General features: G+C 37.1%; 1 protein-coding gene across 2 annotated transcripts in view; it reads left to right on the forward strand.

Annotated features, from left to right (window-relative positions):
- Positions 1–23033, forward strand: part of FBXO11 (F-box protein 11) — a 73680-nt gene that overhangs the window by 44229 nt on the left and 6418 nt on the right. For both annotated transcript variants that reach the window (XM_066993571.1, XM_066993572.1), the window contains exons 5-15: positions 451–580; positions 1680–1763; positions 1847–1979; positions 8064–8170; positions 8257–8368; positions 13587–13693; positions 13778–13915; positions 21123–21340; positions 21646–21731; positions 21813–21907; positions 22872–22994. In XM_066993571.1, coding sequence (XP_066849672.1) covers positions 451–580; positions 1680–1763; positions 1847–1979; positions 8064–8170; positions 8257–8368; positions 13587–13693; positions 13778–13915; positions 21123–21340; positions 21646–21731; positions 21813–21907; positions 22872–22994 — 1333 coding nt within the window. The remainder of the gene's footprint in view (positions 1–450; positions 581–1679; positions 1764–1846; positions 1980–8063; positions 8171–8256; positions 8369–13586; positions 13694–13777; positions 13916–21122; positions 21341–21645; positions 21732–21812; positions 21908–22871; positions 22995–23033) is intronic.

The following is a 23033-nucleotide window of genomic DNA, read 5'->3' on the forward strand; positions in this document are numbered from 1 at the left end:
CAGTGCATCATTGGTCTTCTGTGAATGTATTTTTGCAGCTTTTTTTTGTCAAGGTGAGGATTAAATAGTAGCTCACTTTGTCTTAAGTTTTGTAATTCTTACTATGCTAGCTTTCATATGCTAAAACACTTCTGCAGTTCATGCACAACTGGACTCCAGTTCCAAAAACAGTGTAGCTAACTAAGATTTCTCCCTGAATTGAAATTACATGTTGAGAAACATGGTCACGTGGATTCTGAAACACATTTCAAAAGCTATTTTACAGAAACACAAAAGCCAGTCCAACAGAGAAATTGTTTTGAAAGTGTTTCGAAGTGTTTGTTACTGATCGTGGTCAAATTCACTGTCACTGACTGTATTAAACAATTTTAATTTTCTGTGTGGTATATTAAAATGGAGGAGTTATGAGTAGTACACTAATTTTCTTTCCTGATTCACACTTCTGCTCAGGAAAAGACTGTATATGGAAGTATTTGAGTACACACGTCCAATGATGCATCCTGAAGCTGGTAAATTTTATCAGATTAATCCAGAAGAATATGAACATCCAAATCCCTGGAAAGAAAGCTTTCAGCAACTGGTAACAGTAGTATTAATTTATATTCCAATTTCAATATGGTATATAAAAGCAAAAACTGACTTCTGAAATATAGCTGACTATATAGTAATGACTTGGTTTTTGGAGTTTGAAGTAAGTTTTTTCAAATTTAAAGTAAATGAGATGATGAGACTAAGGAGGTGGGTAGAGATCTCTCTACCCTTATGCAATAAGGAAATATCTGAAGTTATTTCCTGTTCTGAGGCACACTTTAGAGAAAGATCATGCTTAAGTAGAATGTTTGAGCATCCAGCTCTTCTCTCTTGGGTTTTGTTCATGTATTGCATCAATGAAATTCTGTGGAAGAGATTGTCATGGTCTGTGGCTCACAAATAAACTTCAAGTATATTGTTGTCGTGTATATTTTTAAGCCTGTGTGCATGCTGGTTATGAGATTCATATGCTTCTTCCACTAGTAAACTGAGCAGTACGTTATTAACATCACTTGGGTTTAAATGGTGGCTTACAGCTGATGTGATTGGAGCTAAACAATTACCTTTAAGGCATGTGATTGAACCTCTAATCCAAAATATCAAAATACTATAAAAATGGCTTATATTTGAAAAATGTAGGAAATGGAAATAAAATATCAAAGCGAGTCTGTTACAAAATGCAGTGTACGTTGGTTAATGAACCGCTAAGGCTTGTTGAAGACAAACTTGGTATCTGAATCAGATGTGAATGTATACAGGATTATTTTTTCCTCACCACATAAGTGCAGTTTGTTCTGTGGCAAGCAGCTAGAAAATCAAAAGATGGAAATTTGTGGAGTTCATAAGGTACGTGAAGAGCTTACTGACAAATTTAAGTTATTTCAGATGCCTCTGGCTGTGTAAGTGAGCTAGCCGATCACTCACTCTTAAGACTCAGACTTTGGTTTTGATGCTGCCATTTTCAATTGGGTTCCCTAACGTGGGAGGTCAAATATGACCCTTAGTTCCCAGAACTAACCATTAGCAAGAAATGGCTTGTTAATTAGGGGATTAGTAGACCCCTTGTCTGTATGTACGTGCAGGTGTCTGGCTGTGCATTCAGATCCACCTATCTGCAAGCTTATCATAAATTATTTTGCCTGTTTCAGTACAAAGGAGCACATGTAAAGCCAGGTTTTGCTGAACACTTCTACAGTAATCCTGCAAGATATAAAGGAAGAGAAAATATGTTGGTAAGTTTCTAAAGCAGTTATTCTTAAGAATATTTGTATACCTTTTTATGGATATCTCTCTAAACTTCTGACTCTTCTTTTAGTATTATGATACCATTGAGGATGCTCTTGGTGGAGTTCAAGAAGCTCATTTTGATGGACTTATCTTTGTTCACTCTGGTATATATACTGATGAATGGATATATATAGAATCTCCAATCACCATGATCGGTGCAGGTATTTAAACTGAAAACATCTTTGTCTCAAAGCATGACTTGTGTTCACTACCACCTTCATTACAAAGATATTTTTGTATATTAAGTATCTGGTATAAATGCCAGTTTGTTGTCTTGAGCATAATGAATAAATACTTTCTGTACAAGTGTCACTAACAAAAAAATGGCTGATGCTTTGGACTGAAGTACTATTATCTGCTTGTTAGTTCTTGGAATAACTTATTTATCTCCTTTATTTCATTAGAAGGAAAAAAAAAATTGAATTTGTCAGGAAGTATATTTGGTTATGACTACAGTTGAAATTTTCAGTTGGTTCTTATGAAATTTGTTTTTATATCTTATCTCCTGAGTAAAATCCAGTAGTGAGAGCAAGACCAAATTAGTATCTGTCCTATTTTCTTAAGCATCGTAACTCCATCTTGACTTAGGAAATAAGAACATCTAGCAGAAAGATTCTGAAACTAGAGGTTTTTGCTTTGTTCATTTCTCAGCTGTTCCTCTAAAGAAAAATCCTGTATGGAGTAGTAAATAAATAAACTCTTCCCTATTCTAAAAGTCTTATGTAGTTAATATAAAATAATAGATCCTGTCTGCAAATTGTGGTGCTAAATTAGCAATTTGCTTCTCCTGTCCTTACTGTGTTGTACTACTCAGATTAGCATTCTCAGAGTGATAAGAACTTTGATTCTCTTTATCTGGTACAGATCTTATTTAAGAGGTCTTCAGTGTCTTTGCTTCTATAGTGACCATAAGTCAATTGTCAGCTCTGCTTTTTTTTCTTTTTTTCGAGATAAACGTGGTACTGCCTTTTTTCCTGACCAGAAAAAGTCCCTCCTTTTCAGGTATTTTTGTTCTGTATACCAGCTGTTTTGTTCTTGAGTGAACCTCTTTCTGGCACTTCTTGCCTGGGTTTTGCTGTCTTGGAGTGAGAAATGCTTTGACCAACTGAGTAAGATTAAGACTTAATACTGCAACAAAACTTGTCCATGCAAATCTGCAAGGTGCAGCTGAATTAGTGTGTTGGTTCAGGACTGCACTTCAGTACTAACCTCCTGAACTTCTCTCCACAACACAAACCAGAGCACCGTAATTGGAGGTTTTAGAGCACAAATGAGATTTCTTTTGGATGAGGCTGATCTAAGACATGTTCTTGGTATACACTTGCTGCAATCTAGTAGTCAGTGTGCATTCGGTCAAAGGGACCAAGCTGTGACTAATCTAAAGTCAGTCGTATCTTCCCTCACTGTCCTGCAACAAACATGGTATGGGTGCCTGCTCCTCAGCACTACTGATTTTACTCTGTAGGTTTCACTACCGTTGTGCTGCAGTGCTTGTCTAACGCAGCCATAGCTGTGGACCAATATCAAAATACTGACCTGGCTTCTGCTTCAGTTAAGGGATGACAGTTATAGTTACTGGTACAAATAGGGCAAGAGTCTTTCAGTGTTTAAAATCCAGAAAAAAATGGATCAGTACTATTCAAAGATACAAAATATCTCAATTACTTCATGAAATTTGAAAGGACATCTCTGATACCTAGTTAAACTTACGCATACTCTCAAGTCTGAAATACCCTCTGTTTCAGTAATTCCCTTCCACTGCAATTAACCTCAGTTATTCAGAAAACAATAATTTTAACTGCAGTTCTTTACAAGCAAGGGATTTGCATTGTACTTTTGTAATAGAATAGCTGTCTTGAGGAACAAAATCTCTAAGAGTAAACCAGAAATGTGAGATGTATTTGTTTCAGTTTCTGGCACTGCTGTCTCTTCATTTCCTCAGACTTTCTGCACTGAATGGTCAGTAAGATTGTAGAGGGATTCAATTTTAACATGTCTGAAAAGAAAACAAAGCGAACCACTAAGCCTTGGAGAACTACCTCCTCTCAGTTCAGTCTGGTATGCCTTTCAGAATGGTGGGATTAAGACAGCACCAAATCTCTTTGCAATTCTACTCAATCTTCTTTAACACTTGCTTCTGTGGACTTCTGAAGAAGCACAGCATTACTAGTAAGACAGCTTTACATACTTCAAGCTTTCAAGAATTTTTTTCTTTCCCAAATAAGCAAAATTTTCTTACAGAATAATGCCTGGTATCCTATGTTTGCTGTTCTGTTCAATTTTGGTGTTTAAATTTGTTAAATCTAGGGGAGGTAGTCTGGTTCAGAAGGAAGCCTTTAGGAGTATTACTGTAGTTGCAGAATCATAGAATATGCTGAGTTACAAGGGACCCACAAGGTTCGTTAAGTCCAACTCCTGGCTCCACACAGGAACTACCCTACCTATAAATTAAACCATGTCTGTAAGAGTCTTGTCCAAACACATCAGACAGGCTTGGTGCTGTGACCACTCCTCTTGACCAGCTAGCAGTGATGCTTACTGCATTCCCAGAACATAGTTGGCCTTCTTGACTTCCAGGGCACACTGTTCACTCATATTTATCTTGCCATCAACTAAAACTCCCCAGATCCCTTTCTGTGGGGCTGTTCTATAGCCTCTGGTTCCCCAGTCTGTATGTGTATCCAGAATTGCCCCATCCCAAATGCAGAGTCTGGCACTTGATCTTGTTAAAGTTCATGAGGTGTGATTTTTCTTCTCAGAGTAGTCAGGCATTGGAACGGGTTGCCCAGGGAGGAGGTGGCGTCACCATCCCTGGGGGTGTTCAAGGAAAGGTTGGACGTGATGCTTAGGGATATGGTTTAGTGGGTGATAGGGGGATGGTTGAACCAGATGATCTTGAAGGTCTTTTCCAACTTTAATGATTCTATGATTGCCCAGCCTTTCAATTTGTTGAGATCTGCCTGCAAGGCCTCTCTACACTCAATGGAGTCAACACCTCCTCCTAGTTTAGTATCATCTGCAAGCTGAGTTTGTATGTGTTTGAGCCCTGCGTACAGATCTTTTTTATAAATGAAGCCTTGAAGAGAACTGGCCATAAAATAGAGCCCTGGGAAACCCCACTGGTGACTGGCCACCAGCCTAACGTAACCCCATTTACTATATCAATTTGAGCCCAACCCATATTATGTACTTGTCTCGCTGTATGCCGGATGTCTTGTCTGGAAGGATACTGTGAGAGACAGTATCAAAAGCTTTGAAATCTAAAAGAAAAAAATCCCATCTACTGGTTTCCCTTGATCAACTGGGTAAATAACCTTGTTGTAAAGGAAATTAAATTACTAGTAATGTGGTTTATCTGAACTCTCAAGTAGGAGGCGCAAGAGTAGACTGTCTCTTAGGAAACGGATGCATCCAGTTCAGTGGACAAAAACGCCTATGAACTTCTTAAAAAATAAGTTCTATTGTCCAGGGTTTGGAGGGGAAAACAAGTGGTGGGGTAGGGAGTCGGATATATGCAGGAGTACAGGCCTTCCATGAAGTGCTCAACTCACTCAAGATGAGAAACGTCTTGTCTTAACTGTTTCAGCAGTTGTCCAGACAGGTATCTTGATCTGACAGTCTTAGCTATATATGTTTTTCTGTATTTTGGGAGATACAGCTTTCATTTTTTTCCTTTATTTTCCACTTCACTTACATAATGTGCAAGTAAGTGAAAAAGGGATTATCAAAGGATTTTTTCCAATCATGAAAAAGCAGTAGTGACAATAATAGAAATGATTGTAATTTTAAGGGTAGCAAAATCTAAAATAGTGTAGACTGTCATAATTAGATACTTCCTGTGATCAAGAAAGAACTTCAATATGACTGAACTCTTCTTTAGATACCTGTTCTGTATCTTTGAATGGAAAATATTTTAGCCAAGCTTAGAGCTGTATCCTTTTCATAGATTTTGTATGCTGCAAGATCTAAAAGGATATCGGCATCTTTTGCCTGATGTGATTGAACAGGGTCATAACAATTATTTGCTGTAGAATCTATTGCTTTTTTCCTATTAATGTACTGAAAACTTCCTTTTTTAGGCATTTAATAATTCTGAGGCAACATCCAGTTAATTCCTTTTGGCAGTCTCTTATCATAGGCTTTCTGTTAAATTATTTTTAAATTGTCACATTTTGGTCCTTAAACTGAGAACCAACTCTGATCCTGTGGGGTATTGTCTCCCTTAGACTATGGCAAAGTAGAACTCGTAAGAGCAGTGTTTTGCTTGATTATAACACTAGTGGCACTTTTCTTTCTTTTTCCATTCTTTTTTTTGGTTTCTCTCTTGTAAAGTATTCTAAGCCAAAAGTTGAAATGGAGATGTTTGTTTGCAGCATCTTTGCAAAAGAATTATTCAGAGTATTTCTTTGCATTTAGAATAAAATCAGTCCTTGAACATGCCCTTTTCCCTTTTCGGTCTTTTCCTGGTGGGACATCTAAATGCACTGGTCTTACTAATTGGGATGTTCCATACTGGACATTTTGGGACCACCCAAACTCAGACCTGTAAGTTCTCTTCTGTGCTAAGAGGAAGGAGATGCCTGTAGAGAACCTCAAGCAAGTGTATGGCAAGCACTTCCAAACACAATTCCACAGATCTATCTGCTTTGCTTAGGTAGTGTTTCAGAGCATCCAAAGTACAAATTCTCCTTGCTCCCTGGGATTGAACACAATTCCGATATTGATTTATGGCTCTTATTTTCTGCCATGGACCACACTTCATTTTCTAGTTTTAGTTTGGCTGCAGTACTGTGTGGCCATTCTTTCTCAGGTGCTGAAGTGTACTAATGTATATATGTCAATGCATTTGTGTGATGGAGAAAAACAGCTAATAGAAACATTAACAGGTCACAGCAAAGCATTTTGTGTGACAACATACAGCTTCTTTTAGGTATTGGCTATTGCTAAGTGCATAGTGGTACAAAGAGCTAGATTGGACTACTTGAAAACATTTGCAGCTCTGCAGTAGTGAAAACAGAGATCTGGCTTTTAAGTAGTAAGAACAAGCTGGGTAATTATGTAAATATTGCTTCATTCTGACTGGCACCTTTCTGCCTGAGTGCTAAAGAACAGGACATACCACTTGTCTGTACCTGGTGTCAACAGACAACAGAAAAAGATCTGCTGGTGAGAAATGCTGTGGATAGGCTCTTCAGTAAAAAAAAAAAAAAAAAAAAAAAAAAAAAAACTGAATTTAGGGCAAATATCTGTCACATTTGCATATCTCTTGTTTCAGAGTTGCAACTCCAAATCATTCCCATAGCTTGCTCTAATATGTGAAACTTCCATGTTTGCATTTCATATATGAAGGTTTCTGGTTTGCATATTTCATGTGCAGTTTTGAACTGGACAAACTCTTGCGTGTGAATAAGTATCACTGAATTTATGCCACTGTAAGACTGTTAACTTGTGCTCCCTCTGCTGGCTTTTGTAATACCAATGTAAACATTATTTTCCCTTCAGATTAAGGATAAAGAATATAGCAGAGCCTTGCTGTTAACGTATGGGAAATCAAATTCCAGATTGTGGGAAACTGTAAATGAACTATTTTGAAAAATTCTCTGTATGTTTTCAGAAGTAGAGTTCAGTCTAGTTATGCAAGATTTTCTTGTAAACGAAGAAATGATTTAAACATTGAATCTTACATTTGAGAGGCATTGAGGGGTCACATGTAGGTCGTGAACAGCTTACTAAGTAGATGCTTAAATTGGTTCAAATTAGTGGTGGAATGTATGTATTTAGCTTTAATAAAAGTTTAGAATACCAAACTAAATTGTATTTTATAACAGAATTACAGTGCATCTAGACTAGTATCTAGACTGGAATCCAGGTTTGTTGAACAGTTTCTTCAGTTTGTATTCAGAAAACGTGTTGGTATTTTGTTGCTACTGTCTTTGTTTTTGTTCTTGTACAGGTTTTCAGTTTGTGGTTTTCAATTTTCCTAGAAATTCTAATAAACTGAACTCAGAAAAACTAGCTCTATACAAGAGAAGATCTTCTCATGTTATTAAATAATAAAATGGTACAAGATCATTTAAGACTAGTTTCTCCATTCTTTGAAATTCACTGTTGTCAAGGTCTTCTGACATCAAGATTTTTGTGCCATGAATCACGTTCATTTTCTTTTGTTGTTGCTTTGAATAGAATTCTGTAGAATTTATTTTCACTGACATACACTAAAATGTAAATTTCTTAATGTTTTACAGCTCCTGGAAAAGTAGCAGATAAAGTTATAATAGAAAACACTAGAGATTCCACCTTCGTTTTTATGGAGGGTTCTGAAGATGCCTATGTTGGATATATGACAATCAGGGTAAGAATATCAAATTTGAGTGGAGCTTTTAAAAATTTTGTTTCAATGCCTGAACCAATAAATATTATATTTGTTTTCCTTTTCAGTTCAATCCTGATGACAAATCTGCTCAGCACCACAATGCACACCACTGCTTAGAGATTACCGTGAATTGCAGTCCAATTATAGATCACTGTATTATTCGAAGTACTTGTACGGGTTAGTGGGCTTTTTATTGTTTGAAATTAACACTCTGTTTAAAGTTGACTAATCTAACCTGTGTGCATACAAGGAGTACACAAACTATGATCCATATTGCCATATTCTTTTATGCAGGTGTTTAATACAGGTCTGAAAACCTTATTTGCCTTGAAACGGCATCATTCTGGTGATTTACTGATGTCTTAAGACCTTTGTGATGACACATGCTTGGTCTTCTGTTTGAGTCAGTTCGGACTCACTGGGCAGTTAGTTTAAAACCCGAGAAATGACAGGAGTGTTCTTATATAAAACTTAGTTGTTTCTGATATGCATAGTTGTAGCTGGCAGGAGATGACATTTGAAGGGGGCATACGTGGGACTTTACGTCAGGTTCACTGCAATATGCAGTATTGGTATTTGATGGCACTGAAACAGTCATGAGCTGTAACTACTGTGCTTAAGTTTCTTGACAGGAGTGGAAGAGATTTGACATAAGCATGAGAGTTGCTAGCTATACTGACAGAAGAAATACAGTGTGGAAGGTTGACACTCATTTCAGCATCAGAGATGATGAGAAACTTATACCACCTGATTTGAGAAATAACAGTAGTTGAGATTCTGGAAAGAAAGGGTCAGAGGCAGTGAAGGTCTGAGAAGATGGATGTCAGTTCGTAGTCACTGGAAATGAGGCATGACAGTTCACAATGACAAGACATGGTAACATCTATGCGTTTGGAAAAAAAGCAGATAAAACAGAATTGGAGCATCAGAAAAAAGAGGTGTAGGAGAACTAAGATACTGAGTCTTTGCATGGAAATCACAATATAAACATTTATGTTCAGCTAGTGAAATGGAATGGATCTACACAGCAGGCTGTGCATAATAGTTGCTCAGCTCAACATAAAGGCAGGGAAGCAATGAGATCTTCAACTAGACATGAAACCATCCTTTTCTGGTACAATAACAAGGAAAATCTACTGGGAACTGTAATGAGGAGAGCGGAAGGGAAGGATTCCTTGTGTATGCCTTGTAAAGGAAGACATGCTCTTTCTTGGAGGTTACAGGCTGCAAAACACTACTGCGTTTATGGTCAGCTCTGTGCTTTGAGTCAACATCCCTGGATGTCTTTTAAAAGATGTTTAGATGTAGAGCTTAGTGATATGGTTTAGTGGAGGACTTGTTAGTGTTAGGTCAGAGGTTGGACTCGTTGATCTTGGAGGTCTCTTCCAACCTAGACGATTCTGTGATCATCTGTTTTTCTGGAGACAGATCAGCTAGTATATGAAAGTATTAAAGATGAAGAAGAACAAAGGACAACTAGCTACTCAAAGTATCTTGATTCTTTTATTTTACTTTTTGTATCTTAAATATTGGGGAAGCTGAAGTAAACAAAACAAATTTATTCTTTAAGTTTCTCTATACCAATATTGGGTACTCTGATAATGAATGAGAGGAATTTATTCTAATTTCTTGGAACACGTTCCACTTGCTTAGAGAAGTAGTTTGAAGAACTGCATGGCTTTGTGTTGGAACATGCTTGGAATGTATTGGACATGGAACATAAGCCAGTAGGTCTTGATGTTCTTGTGAAAAATGTTTATTAAAGTTAAGATTCAATTTTTATGGCCACTGTTTATTATAACAAACTGTTTCCGATAATTTTGGACTACTGCCCTCCTCAACCCTCTGGACTTCTGAATTTCTGCTGCATTGTATTTTTGCTTCTCTGCTCCAAAGTTAACATTTCTGGTCAATTTTGTAGGCTGTGGGCAGGCTATGCTGTCAACACTTATTGATTATTAATTTTTATTGACTTTTTAATCCTACCAAGCCATGCTATAATCTACTCAGGAAGTATTGTGTGTGTGAAAAAAAAAAAAAGTGGCAGTCTGCCAAAAAAGCCATTTACTGTTTCCAAGTCAATGGCATCTCTGAAATATTGATCCATTAACATTCAGAATCTCTCTCCTAGTACATGCTTGATACCCTTTCTGTAGATCTAATTGCATTAAAGCCTGTTTCTAGATTGTTATATTGTTATATGTTAAATTCTTTATGTAATATGTAAAGATGGGAGCTGTGTAAGTGATTTCAGCTGGAGGTCTCTTACTGCCAGTCCAAACTATCTTTGAAATTTTAAAATAAAGTTTAAATGGGAAGATCCTGAGTCTAGATATTCTGTTGCATCCATTGCAGAAGAAATCTGGATTGGTTTTCATCTTGACAGACAAAACCAAAAGTTGATGGCAATATGCCTCATTTATTTATTTAAAGTATTGTTTTTGTGTGCAATCATTATATTCTAAGTTAAAAGCAAAATGAAAAAAGCCTAAACTAGTAAGATGTGCTTGGTCCTTCTAAAGAACCAATTTCACCCAATCAATAAGTCCAGTGAAGTGAGTCAGAATGAAGAGTGCTTTTATAATCAAAATGTGATAGAGGTACACTTTTAGAACATCTTACTGGGTTCCCCAAAATGCACAATTCCTTAATGTCATGCAAGAGGTAGAGGAAAAGGAGTGAAAACAATTAGGAGATACAAGAAAGGAGAAATTATTAGCAGTTAATATAAATTGGAAGCAACTAGGAATTGTAAGAAACGGGGAAATTCTTCCCCTCAACAAAATAGTAGCCCTTCAGAAATGTCCCGTTGTCTTCCCACAAGAGAAACAAAACAAAACTAAAAAACAAGATGAAAAATTATTCAGAAGAGACAGTGATTGTGCCCTAACTTGGAAAACTTGAACTTGAAGTTCTAGCAATGATGCTGATCTGTCATAGATACGGAAGAATTTGAGAAGTGTTGTGTAATTTTTGCTCTATATTTAATGAGAATAGGTAGGAATGATAAATGTGCTCATACCCTAGAGGAATAATGAGATACGTTCTACTCTGACAGTAACCATGGATGAGGTTAAACAGCTGTAAAAACAGCCATTCTAAAATCATAGAAGAGTTTAAAGAATGGGCCAAGAAATCTTCTGAACTCCTCTTAGGTATAAACAGTAACTTGAAGCCTGGATTGGGTGGTGAATGAGAACCTGTTGGGGGTGGGTGGGAGAGAGGTGGGATACTAACACTAAACAGGATGAAATATGGTAAACAATACTGCTTACTGATCATGGATAGAATGAGGAGACGGTGAATACAGGTGGATGGTCAGTCAAGAGTTAAAATTAATGATCGAAACAAATATAACTACAGAAAATGTTAATGGTTGCATTATACTGTTAGCATTTTTGATGAGTTCATCTGAGTAAAAGAAGGGAGCAGTCCCAATATAAACTATGTAGATCCCTCAAAGACACTCAAATTTATCTTGCACTGCTTTAAAGCATCTGAATTCCACAGAATTAACATAGCACACATTGAATAGATTATAATTACCCCACAAGTTATTTTTATGACTTGTGGCTTTTTCAAAGATGGCTTCTTGACTTCAAGCCCCTCTAACATTATCAATGACTTGCAGAGAATATAAAACATATAACTGATGAAGTTTGTAGATGATGATTTAGGGTGTTACAAATAACCAGGAGGATGTGTTGCTGTACCCTTTTTGTAACATGGGCTCTCTTAAACAATATTCACATTAATGCAGAAAAATGCAAAGTAACTAGGAAATAGGAACAGCCCGTTGGGTGCAAGTGATAAACCTCTATCCTGGGAAGCTGTGTTCCTGGGAAAAGCTTTAGGAGTCATTGTAGGTAAACAGCTAAATACGAACCCACATGTAGCTGAGTGGTCCAAAGAACTAATGTGATGCTTAGTTAGGCATGGGGGAATATTGAGGGGAAACGGGTTGTATTGTGCCCATCTTTAGTCCTGGTTAAGGTCAAGTCCTCTTGTTGCTGGTGCCCATGGCAACACGTTGAAAATTCAGAAACAGGTCAACAAAAAGTCCTAAAGGATAAAGCAGAACTCATTTATAATGAAATGCATACTGATCACAAACTGTTACTTCTGCAACGAGCAGACTGAGGGAATAGGTTGTTTGCACTAAATACATGCCTTAGTTTTCTGTATACAACATATCTGTACCCAATATTTGGATACTGAAACTGGGACAATTCAGATTAAAAACCGAAGTGTAAATTCACAGGGTAACAAGTGTGTAACAAGCTCTAACAAGCTTTAGGTGGTTTCTCAATTGTTGAAAACCTTCAAATCAAAACTAAGTGTATCTGAAAGATGTGTGCTGACATTGCAGCTACTAGAATCGAAGCAGGAGTTAACCCGGGGAGGTGTTGCAGTCTGTATTATTCATACGGTCAGATCAGACAACCAGAATGATTTCTTCAGGATTTTACAAAAGCAGCTCCCTGAATGAGTCTATGAATTATTAAAGGCTAGTTGTTGTGGTATGCTTGAAGTAATACGAAAGCTTACTAATAGGGCATGTACCAGCTTGCTTATTTAGTGGTGTTTAATTGAAGGGAAGGCGTGTGTTATGTAGGCCAGATACGCTGAGATGAAATGTTACCATTCTGAAATCGCTGTGAATCTGCCATGGAGCAGAACTGCATGTTTTCATTCCTCATGGAAAGGAGGGAATTGAGCTGGTCTGGTGAAGTCCTGAGCAGTTTGAGTCCTAGCTCCCTGAAGAGTTTGTTTTCTGGGTAATAGATAGCATGTTAGGTAAAATCACCCAAGGAGCTGCAGCAAGGAGCGTTGTAATTCAACTGGGAAGAGATGTGTGGATTGCTGGGGTGTAGTTCTGTGCTCTACCTTGCGCTGCTGGTGCTGCTTGTATTGAGTTAAACAGGGTGTCTGCGTATGCTACGGTGTTGTTACTTGTTTGGGCTTTGGAAGTACTGGGTTCTGAAGGGTTAAACGGAGTTAAAAGAAGGCAGGAATTATCAAAGAATTTTATTATATTTCTTGTGTCTTTTGTATACAAATATTAACGGTATACAGTGGACGGGCTGTGGGGAAACAAATGAGAACTTTCATAAACATGAGTTATTACAGAAACTGTTGTCTATTCTGGCAGTTATATGCTGCTGCATAACCTGGGAAGAGTGATTTTAAAAAGCAACTCCTGCCTCAGATTTTTGTATCTACAAAATGATGACGCAGGTGTTTTTCCACCAGTGGCTTGCAGTGCTTTGGCACTGCGCATGGCAGATCTTTTTGAAATATCAGTTCACGCTAACTTTTCTTGCAAGACTGGTGCCAGACTATTTATAGATACACTGTGCTTTGAAGCTATGGTAACTGTACTGTTTTCTTTCAGTTGGCTCTGCAGTATGTGTCAGTGGCCAGGGAGCTTGTCCTACTATTAAACACTGTAACATCAGCGACTGTGAAAATGTTGGACTTTACATTACAGACCATGCACAGGTATTTTCTGAATCAATTCTTCTACTTTGATAAAATTGTTTACTGTTTATGTTTCCCATCTTAATTTACTTTTCTATTTCCCAGGGAATATATGAGGACAACGAGATCTCCAACAATGCATTAGCAGGAATTTGGGTTAAAAACCATGGAAATCCCATTATCAGACGGAATCACATTCATCATGGACGTGATGTTGGCGTTTTCACTTTTGACCATGGCATGGTAACGTTTATTTTCTTCTTTTGAAGAAAGATAGATGACGTTGCATAGCTGAAGTCTTCAGACTTTGCTCATTATTGAGGAAATATATTTTTTAAAAAACATGCTTTTACATGTGAATAGTTATTTAAAAATATGCCTATTGCTGCTTCTTTTGCCCTTCCGTGGCCAATTTCATTTTAAAGATAGTTTTAGCTGAGAGATTTAAGTACTTTTTGCATTTGATTGGCAGCCTCTTATATTGAATTATGTTGAAGTGATAAAATACCTCTTGAAGTAGGGTATAAATGGTAGGCTTACATTTACACTATCACTTTGTTCTTTTTCTTTCAAAATAGAACAAAACTAATTTTTTTCTTGTAGGATTCTGTACCTTTAGGTGCTAGAAGATTTGAAAGCATAATAAATCGCTGTGTGGACACTTAACCAGTCCTATTTTAATGTACATCACCGAAACAGGGTATGCCCAACTTCTCTGGAAAGAAGACTCATTTTAGCACAGACTTAGTTGTCGAATTTTATCACAAAATTTTACTTCAGAATTCGTGCATTCTTTCATAAAAATGTTTCTGTGGGATGAAGGTGATACTTTCTATGTGCATATAAACTAATGTGTAATGACTGTGCGTATTCCTTGAAATAGAAAGCAGAATGGATTTTTGCCATTCAAGTAAAAGATTATTTGCTCATTTGTTTTTGGCAAAATACTCTGCATGTCTTCCAAACAGTGCCAAATCATTGTTTTTCCTGCTTGAATGCTGAACTCCTAGTCCCTGTCCCCCCTCCCCCCCTCAGCTGACAAAAATGGCAGGATTTTTTCTGGTCACTTTTTGTTATAATTATGAGCACAAATGTGAGTTGCACATTAAAAGTACAGAATGTGAATCAAGTACAGTGAACTAAATGTCAGACTAAATGAGCTAAATGAGGGCTACTGAGGTTAATGCTGCTTGCTTTCAGATCAAGTGGTGTTAAAAAAAAAAAAAAAAAAAGATTCCTTTTTACCTTAACATTGGTAGCACAGAATTTGATTATCTTGTTGTAGGAGTTGTGTACTGCTTGATAGGGATTTGTAGAGAATGATAAACTACATAGGCAGTTGCTTAGGGCTTCCTTTTCTAAAGGTGCTGTAGATAAACAGCTGCTGTCGGAACGAAAGCCTCCTTTTTAACAGACTTAATTTCAGAACACTGTTGAAGAAGAAGGTCAGCCAAACCCAGTGCATGTGTTATGTACTGTCAGATACTACTGCATATTCCCTTCCATACATTTTGTTCCTAGCCACTACCTGACACAGCACTTGACTAGTTGTGACTAAATATGTTAGGCTTCTTTTTTGGTGAGAAGACCGTAATTAGTTAGCATATTCTATCAACAGATGCTCTGTTAGATAACAGAATAGGTAGCCTGTTATTCTTTGTAAGTAAATGTCTGTTATCATCTAAGTTGTAATTTTGCTGGTAGATCTTAGTTTCCAAGAAAGATAATACTAGTAAAAATGCACACATTGAACACTAATGGCTTTGACTAGCTGAGAAAGATGAGTCCCGAGTCACACTAATACAAACGTAGCTTGGGTGCAGACAGGACCTCTGCTTTCTCATTTCACTTTCTCACTCATCTTATGACCTTCGGATCTACTGTTCCTTCCATAGCCTCCATGTATTTCATCTTACTATCATACTCTCCTTCCAGATTTAGTATGTTCAGTTACCTAACTGCGTTAGTTAATAATTTTTAAGTTATACTCACTCAGTGTTTGCTCCAAACAAACAATAGTCCAACATTTTAAAGTAATCTTACTCTTAAATTAAATGTGTCAATTCAGGTACTAGCTTTAACTTTTTTTTTTTTTGCTTTAACTTTTCTGCTGAACTTTTTACATGAGGTTTTTCTACTATTTGTGTCTTGGGAGAGTATTGGCTAGGTATCAGATTCCTGATTGAATAAAATAAGACCTTTATTTTGGGAAATGGATTTCCATATTTTCTATAGATACTAAATGCAATTATGGTAAACGCAACATAGCAAACTTTCCCAAAAAATCCATGTTATTTTATCATGGGAAAGAGGAAGAAGAGAAGCAGACGACTTTAGAAGATCCATATTTTGATCCCCAAGTGTGTCTATGCTCACTAAGTTGTGGGTCTTTTTTCCTTTAGTTAGGGCATCTTCCTGCCTTTGTAAGTACTTGTTATGTTGCTTTAATTCTAGCTCAGGCTTGGTTGGGTTTTTGATGAGAGTTACGTCTGTAGATAGTACTAACAAAAGATGGACTGTGTACACAAACTACTGATGCCTTTTTCCTTTCCACCCAAGTTGTTGGGGAAGTAGGAGTAAAGGAGCAATGCAGTACTAGTTGTAGCAGTTTGATTTGCAGCTTCCTGGTCTCACCATAAGTTAATCAGGATGTGTACTGCTGTTGTTTTTGCAGCTGGCATAAAATCTTCATACTGGAGAAGAGGAGGCTCAGGGAGGACCTTATCAATGTCTATAAATACCTGAGAAAAGGATAGAAAGGTGGAGCCAGGTTCATTTCATTGGTGCCCAGCGACAGGACAAGAGGCAGTGGGCACAAACTGGAACACAGGAGGTTCCCTCTGAAGGTGATGGAGCCGTGGCACAGGTTGCCTGGAGAGGTTGTGGGGTCTCCCTCCTTGGAGATCTTCAACAGCCATCTGGACGTGGTCCTGGGCAACCTGCTCTAGGTGTACCTGCTTGAGCAGGGGCATTAGACCAGATGGCCTCTAGAGGTCCCTCACCACTTAAACCATTCTGTGAAAATCTTCTGGCTAGCAGAAGTTTAAATGTGGTAGGATTTTGCTCTGTTAGGTGGTGCTTCTCCGTTCTCTGTTACACCCTAAGGAGCACATTTGCTCTGTGTTGGGCAATATTACACCAGCACAGAGCTCCCTTCTAGCAGCCCTCTGGCAGATTTATGTTTTTTAAACATTATATGTGTTCTAGAAATGTAGTTGTGTAGGCATTTTGCAAAGAGTGATGGCAAACCTAAGACGTTATGTCTTTGTTTTATAGTAGCTCAGTGTTTGCAGGCTGCCACTGCCTCATCTAAGCTGTATTAATGTATTGTATAAGCACTCTTAATCCACTTCAATGGATACCTATATCCATACATCCCTCCAAGACTTAAGCAGGCTCTGAAACATGTAATAAAATTATTTCAGCTACAGGAAGGCTGGCAAAGGTGAATGCTTCAGTAATTCCCAGAGGGGAGCTGTCTGTGTGCATAGGCTTGAGGGTTGGTTGAAAATCTGGCTAGGATAAGCTTCTGGTTTAAGTACTGAATTATAAGTGTTTAGCATATGAGTACTGAAATGTTTTTGTAAAATAGTAATAATAATAAAACTAGATTGTGCTCACTTGATTCATTGGAAACAAAGTGTTCTGTTTTCTTCCAGCTAGAATGAATACACAGTCTATACTAATACTATCTATTCTAACACTGTGATCAACGTGGTTTCACAAGCAAAACGGAATACAAAGACATTTTGCCTTTTTATATAAAAGAAACAGTAGCATATTAAAGAGAATGTGGTTAATATTTATCTTAGCTGCAAATAAGAGGGATGATCCTCTTGTCTCACATACTAACTATGGTTAAATGTGCAGAGCAATGCAGTCTTTGAGATACTTAGAGTTTTAAAAAAAAAGGGAGGGGGAGGAATGCAGCAGCATTGGCCTGTATATTTGGGAAGTATTTCAATAAGTAGGAGGAAAAACAGGTCAATTTTTACAATATAATATCCTTAAGAGTGGCCTAGTTCCACTATTGAAATGCTTCTTAGTCATAAATTCCTTTGAAAGATTTCCCCCTGCCTCCTTCCATCTCGAAGCCTGCTTTTTTCAGAGTCCTCTGTTCTGTATCAGGCCAGCGATAGAGATGATGATGTAACACCATTGCAAAATGTAAATATCCTTTAAGTGACACGGTATTTTTCAGATACAAATCCTACATACCTACCAAATGAGTGGATTTTCTCTATACTTTTTCTCTTGCTTCTCATGTGGTATTTTTGGCTGTATATATCTTTCTTTGGTTGGTTGTAACTGTGAAGCAGGATAAGTGCATTCCAGTACCAAATTCCTACCCTACACGTTATTTTTCCGTGGGTTTCTGTACTGCAGCGCTGACTCTGAAAGGTTAAAGAGTGCTTTGTTTTTCACTTTCATGTTCTCAGACTGTTCTTTGTGTTTTGATGCTTGTAGAAACTTAACCTCTTATTTCTAAACCAGCAGTATTCTGCTGTTTGCTAGGGCTTGTGCCAAACATTGAACAAACAGGCATTAAAAATGCGGCAATGGCCCTGGCATCCCTCAGTGTCTTACACTGATGTCTCTTGCCAGGTGCCTGAGACAAGTTGCCAGACTAAACTGTATTTGATCATCATATGCAAACAACAGAGAACGTTCAAATGTACTGTAAGAATAAGCTAACATAATTTTGTAATTTGTAGTTGAGAGCAAGGCATAGGTCTTCATTTTCCTTGTTCCCAAATGAGAAATATAGCACTCATTCTTTTAAATATTACAAATCAGATCATTTTAAAGAAGTGTTTACGTAGTCCAAAAATGGTAATGAAGCTTTTGCTAGTTTCTATGTGGAGTACATAAAAATTCAGTTGGCCTTTTGCTGCAATAGCAAATTTTTCCTATCCCCTAAAAATAAAGGGTTTGTTCTGCATCTTGAATATGTTTTTCTTTATGCTGTTTTTTTTTTTTTTTTAATAAAATCCACCAACTCTCAAATAGAGACCATTCCAGACTTTGGTAGGCAAATTTTTATGAACATATATTTTTATGTTGTCAGTCACATTTATTATATATTTAATTAAGTCAATACAAAGACAGATACTCTTTAGCAGTTCTTCTTTCTATCTTGGTCTTTTTTTTCTTGCCCTATTGAGACTATGAGTTTCAGTAAATATTTAGGAAATCTTAAAATTTGCATGATTTCCTTTTTTTTGAATACCTATATTTTTCAAACAATAATGTGAGATGTCTGCATTTCTGTAATACTGTTATTCTTGAAATAAGAAAAAAAAGTATAAAAATACAGAAAAGTTCTTCTGAGGAAAAAAAAAAAGTGAAAAAAATTGCATCAATTAAAAAATTTAACCTAAATATATTTCAAAGCAGTATTCATTGGACTGGATAAAATGCAGAAAGCACAAACAAAATGAATTCCTGAATTAGTCTTGATGTAAAAAGTCTCCTGATCTTGTCCAACTTTGCAGGAAAGGATCTTTGCTGTCACATACACTTTGTATGCTAAGTAGCGCGTGGAAGCATCAACACTACAGTTACTGTGGTGTGTGTTTGTTTGCAATTACTTTCTCTGGTCGGGTCTTAACAGGTTACGCCAGTGTTGTCTTACCCACATAGCAGCCTTTCTGTCATTGTAACTGTCATTTTGTGCCTGCAGCTAATGCCTTGCCTGGTATTTTAAATAAATCTTGTATGGAGACTACTTCTTAATGTTTTAAAAGTAGCTTTCATATATTATGAAGCTTTTTTTTATTAGCAGCTTTTCATATATTTCAGATATTCAAGGCCCGTCTGGACGCCTGCCTGGGCAACCTGCTCTAAGGAACCTGCTTGGGCAGGGGGGTTGGACCTGGTGATCTCTTGAGGTCCCTTCCAACCCCTACAATTCTGTGATTCTGTGATTCTTTCTGCTTCAGAAATAGTATTTTGAGTCTGCTTAGACTTGGTATTTTTGTAATCTATTTCCTGCGTGCATCCCCATTACTGGAATTACACAGTGTCACAGGGCTTTGAGCAACCTGTTCTAGTGAAAGAGGTCTCAGGCCATGGCAGGGAGTATTGGACTAGATGATCTTTAAAGATCTTACCAACCCAAACCAGTCTATGATTCTGTGATCATTTACTCCTTTGTTACTAATCACAGAGCCTTTTTTTATATTAAGCAACCCTGTTTGCAGCTGCTTTGCGATTTCTGTGATGAAGCACACCTTATGTACCCTTTTTCTTTCACCCAAGCAGTTTTCGTAGTTGCAGCATATTTAGCACTCAAAGATAATCTGTGAAGTAATTAAAAAGATACCAGACCATGAAGTAGCATCTTAATTGAAATGATGTATTCCACCATGAAGAGGATGAAGCTTTTTTAATACCAAGTTGTCATCCTACCTAAGTTTCATATACAGCCTCTCTTCAAACAAAAATGAGAAAATAGTGTTTCCTTTGGGGATGAGAATCACAGAAGGCTGCCTGTTGGCATAAGGGTGTATTTCTAAAGAGATCTTGTTTACATTCCCCTGTCTGTTATTGTGTGGCATCTTCAAGAATTCTGAAAATGTCTCATCTCACTTGGAGACCAGACCTAATCCTAAATTCTTGAAATATATTCTGAGTATTTACAAAAAACAGTCATTTTCCATTTGACTTACCACACAGGCCTGAGGATCCAAGCCATGTATACTGATAGTACTTTTTTGGAGCTTGCTTAATCAATGTAGTCCCTTTCCTGTCTGCAGTCCTCAACGTAGGGTAAAGCACACACTGTCTTGATTTCTTCCTTGAACTGCATATATTCTTGCTTTTTTATAATTGACACATACTACTGCAGTGTCTAAATGAAGTGTGTAACTGCGTGGGGGTGGAGGGAGAGTTTATTCATTGGCAGCTCAGACTTGAAGAAAGGGAGAAGAGGTTAGTTACTATCAAGCAGTGGAAATGTTACTTATCTCCCACAGCCATATGCATTTATTCTGACCAGTCATTACAAAGAATTTTAGGGCGCTTCTTCCTAAATTAATTATATTTGTACAGAATATATATGTGGTTGGAAAAAAAGAGCCCGTTGTCGTCTAACACTGTCCTTCAGATACTAGACGTGTGGGCTTTGTAGCTGCTAAAGAAATTTGATATTCAGTCCTCTTTGAGGTGCTATATCCAGAGTTGCCATTTTTACTGGTAATTCAATCAGTACTAATAAATAGCACTACGGAGTGTCTTTGAAACAGTATTTTATTTTCCGGGAAAAACAGGATATAGTGACAGTAGCTGTCTTCATTAGCCTTGTAAGTGCTGATGTTTTGTCAGCTTTGATACTGTTTCCTTCTAAATGACCATGGTGTTTGGAGGGGAGAGAGAATAACATCTCGATGTTCGGCCTTCAATTGAGAAAAGACATTTATGGGAAACATTGTATATTTTGTGTCTTAAGGGTTATTTCGAAAGCTGCAACATCCATAGAAACAGGATAGCGGGTTTTGAAGTTAAAGCCTATGCCAATCCTACAGTGGTTCGGTGTGAAATTCATCATGGCCAGACTGGAGGAATCTATGTTCATGAAAAAGGAAGAGGACAATTCATAGAGAACAAAATCTATGCAAACAATTTTGCAGGTGTATGGATTACCTCAAACAGTGACCCAACAATAAGGTATTGTTTTCCCTATTGATATTTTACTACTTAGAATAAGAGAGTTGATTGGAATGGGAAAAGTGCAACCCTATTTCATTTATTTCTAATGAACTGAAAATATTCCTGTATACGTAAAAATGAGATTACTGTCTGTGTTTGACCGAACTGTGTTTTTTAATTTGCATGTGTATTTGGAAGGGCGTATTTCTTGAAAAGACACAGAAAAAAAATATTTCAAGTCTGGGTACTATACAGTCCTAGACATTATATATTGTGTACTATTATTATAACAATTTCATAATGTCGATTCTTTCGTTTCTTAGGGGCAATGCAATTTTTAATGGGAATCAAGGTGGTGTTTATATCTTCGGTGATGGAAGAGGCCTTATTGAAGGAAATGACATTTACGGTAAGCTGATTTGATTATTGCATCTTGAATTCAGAGAAAAATGAGCATATGCGTTGTATTAAATACCATTTTTGTTATTAGGTAATGCATTAGCAGGAATACAGATTCGAACGAACAGCTGTCCCATAGTTCGACACAACAAGATTCATGATGGTCAGCATGGTGGAATTTACGTGGTAAGCATGACCCACAAGCAGACATGCAGACTTAATTTCTGTTCGTAGAAACGTTGCCAAAGTGTATATTATACGTAAAATGTTTGTACTTACAATGACTAGATTTCTTAGGTTAATTGTAATAGGCTGAAGCTGGTGCTCGTACTTAGAAGATTAAGGCTCTTACAAGTGTTACTAAATTATTTCTGTTACAGAGTACACCATTTAAAATGGGATGGCAGAACTTCACTTGTTGGATAAAAGCTTTTTTAAAAAATAAATTTAGAAATCTGTTCAGCTTTTTTTGCGTGTTACGCATTTACATATATTCAGTAACCTCAGATTTATTTTTTTTTGCCTTGAAGTTATGATATGCGTTGCAGGTGCTTTACAGGCATGTATTGTAAAAGTGAGGAATAAAGCACAATGAGCTGTCAGGCCATCTTGAGCCATGTCAGATTTTGTTTAAAGAAATATTTGCATGTTTTCCTACCAGAAATTACCAAATGTTCAGCTAATGCTACATGTGTTAATCTGCTCATTTGACAGATCTAACCAGAACAGTTCATACTGTTGCTTTGCTTTTAAGCACAAAAATGTGATAAAGATGTCACTTTAAAGTGACATGCAATTTTTTGTCAGTCTAGTGGACAAGGCTGGGTGTAGGTTTAAGTGCTATGTGCCACAGCTTTCATCTGATGGCATGGTGCTGGGGAAGTACCTCTTCTAACAAAAACTAGCAGACATTAGCAAATACTACGGCAGAGCCTTGAAATATGGTGGTTTATATGTAGAGTGTTCATAATTTTATGACAAACAGTCAAAATTGTAATGTTATTTTTTTTTAATAGTGTGAATATATACTCAAATAGAAGAGAATTATATTTCCACAGTAAAGAATCCATGTTGGGGATGGTGGGTGCAACCAGATAAACAATATTTGCAGTTAGCAGTTTTTCTCGACTCTTATACTTCTTGTATTTAGCATGAAAAAGGACAAGGTGTGATTGAGGAAAATGAAGTTTACAGCAATACTTTGGCTGGGGTCTGGGTGACAACGGGGAGCACTCCAGTCTTGAGGAGAAACAGAATACATAGCGGGAAACAGGTGAGTTTTACTTTGTGTGTTAGAAGGGGGCCAAAAAAG

This window comes from Anser cygnoides, chromosome 3 (genome assembly GCF_040182565.1).
Source record: "Anser cygnoides isolate HZ-2024a breed goose chromosome 3, Taihu_goose_T2T_genome, whole genome shotgun sequence".
Taxonomy (NCBI): domain Eukaryota; kingdom Metazoa; phylum Chordata; class Aves; order Anseriformes; family Anatidae; genus Anser; species Anser cygnoides.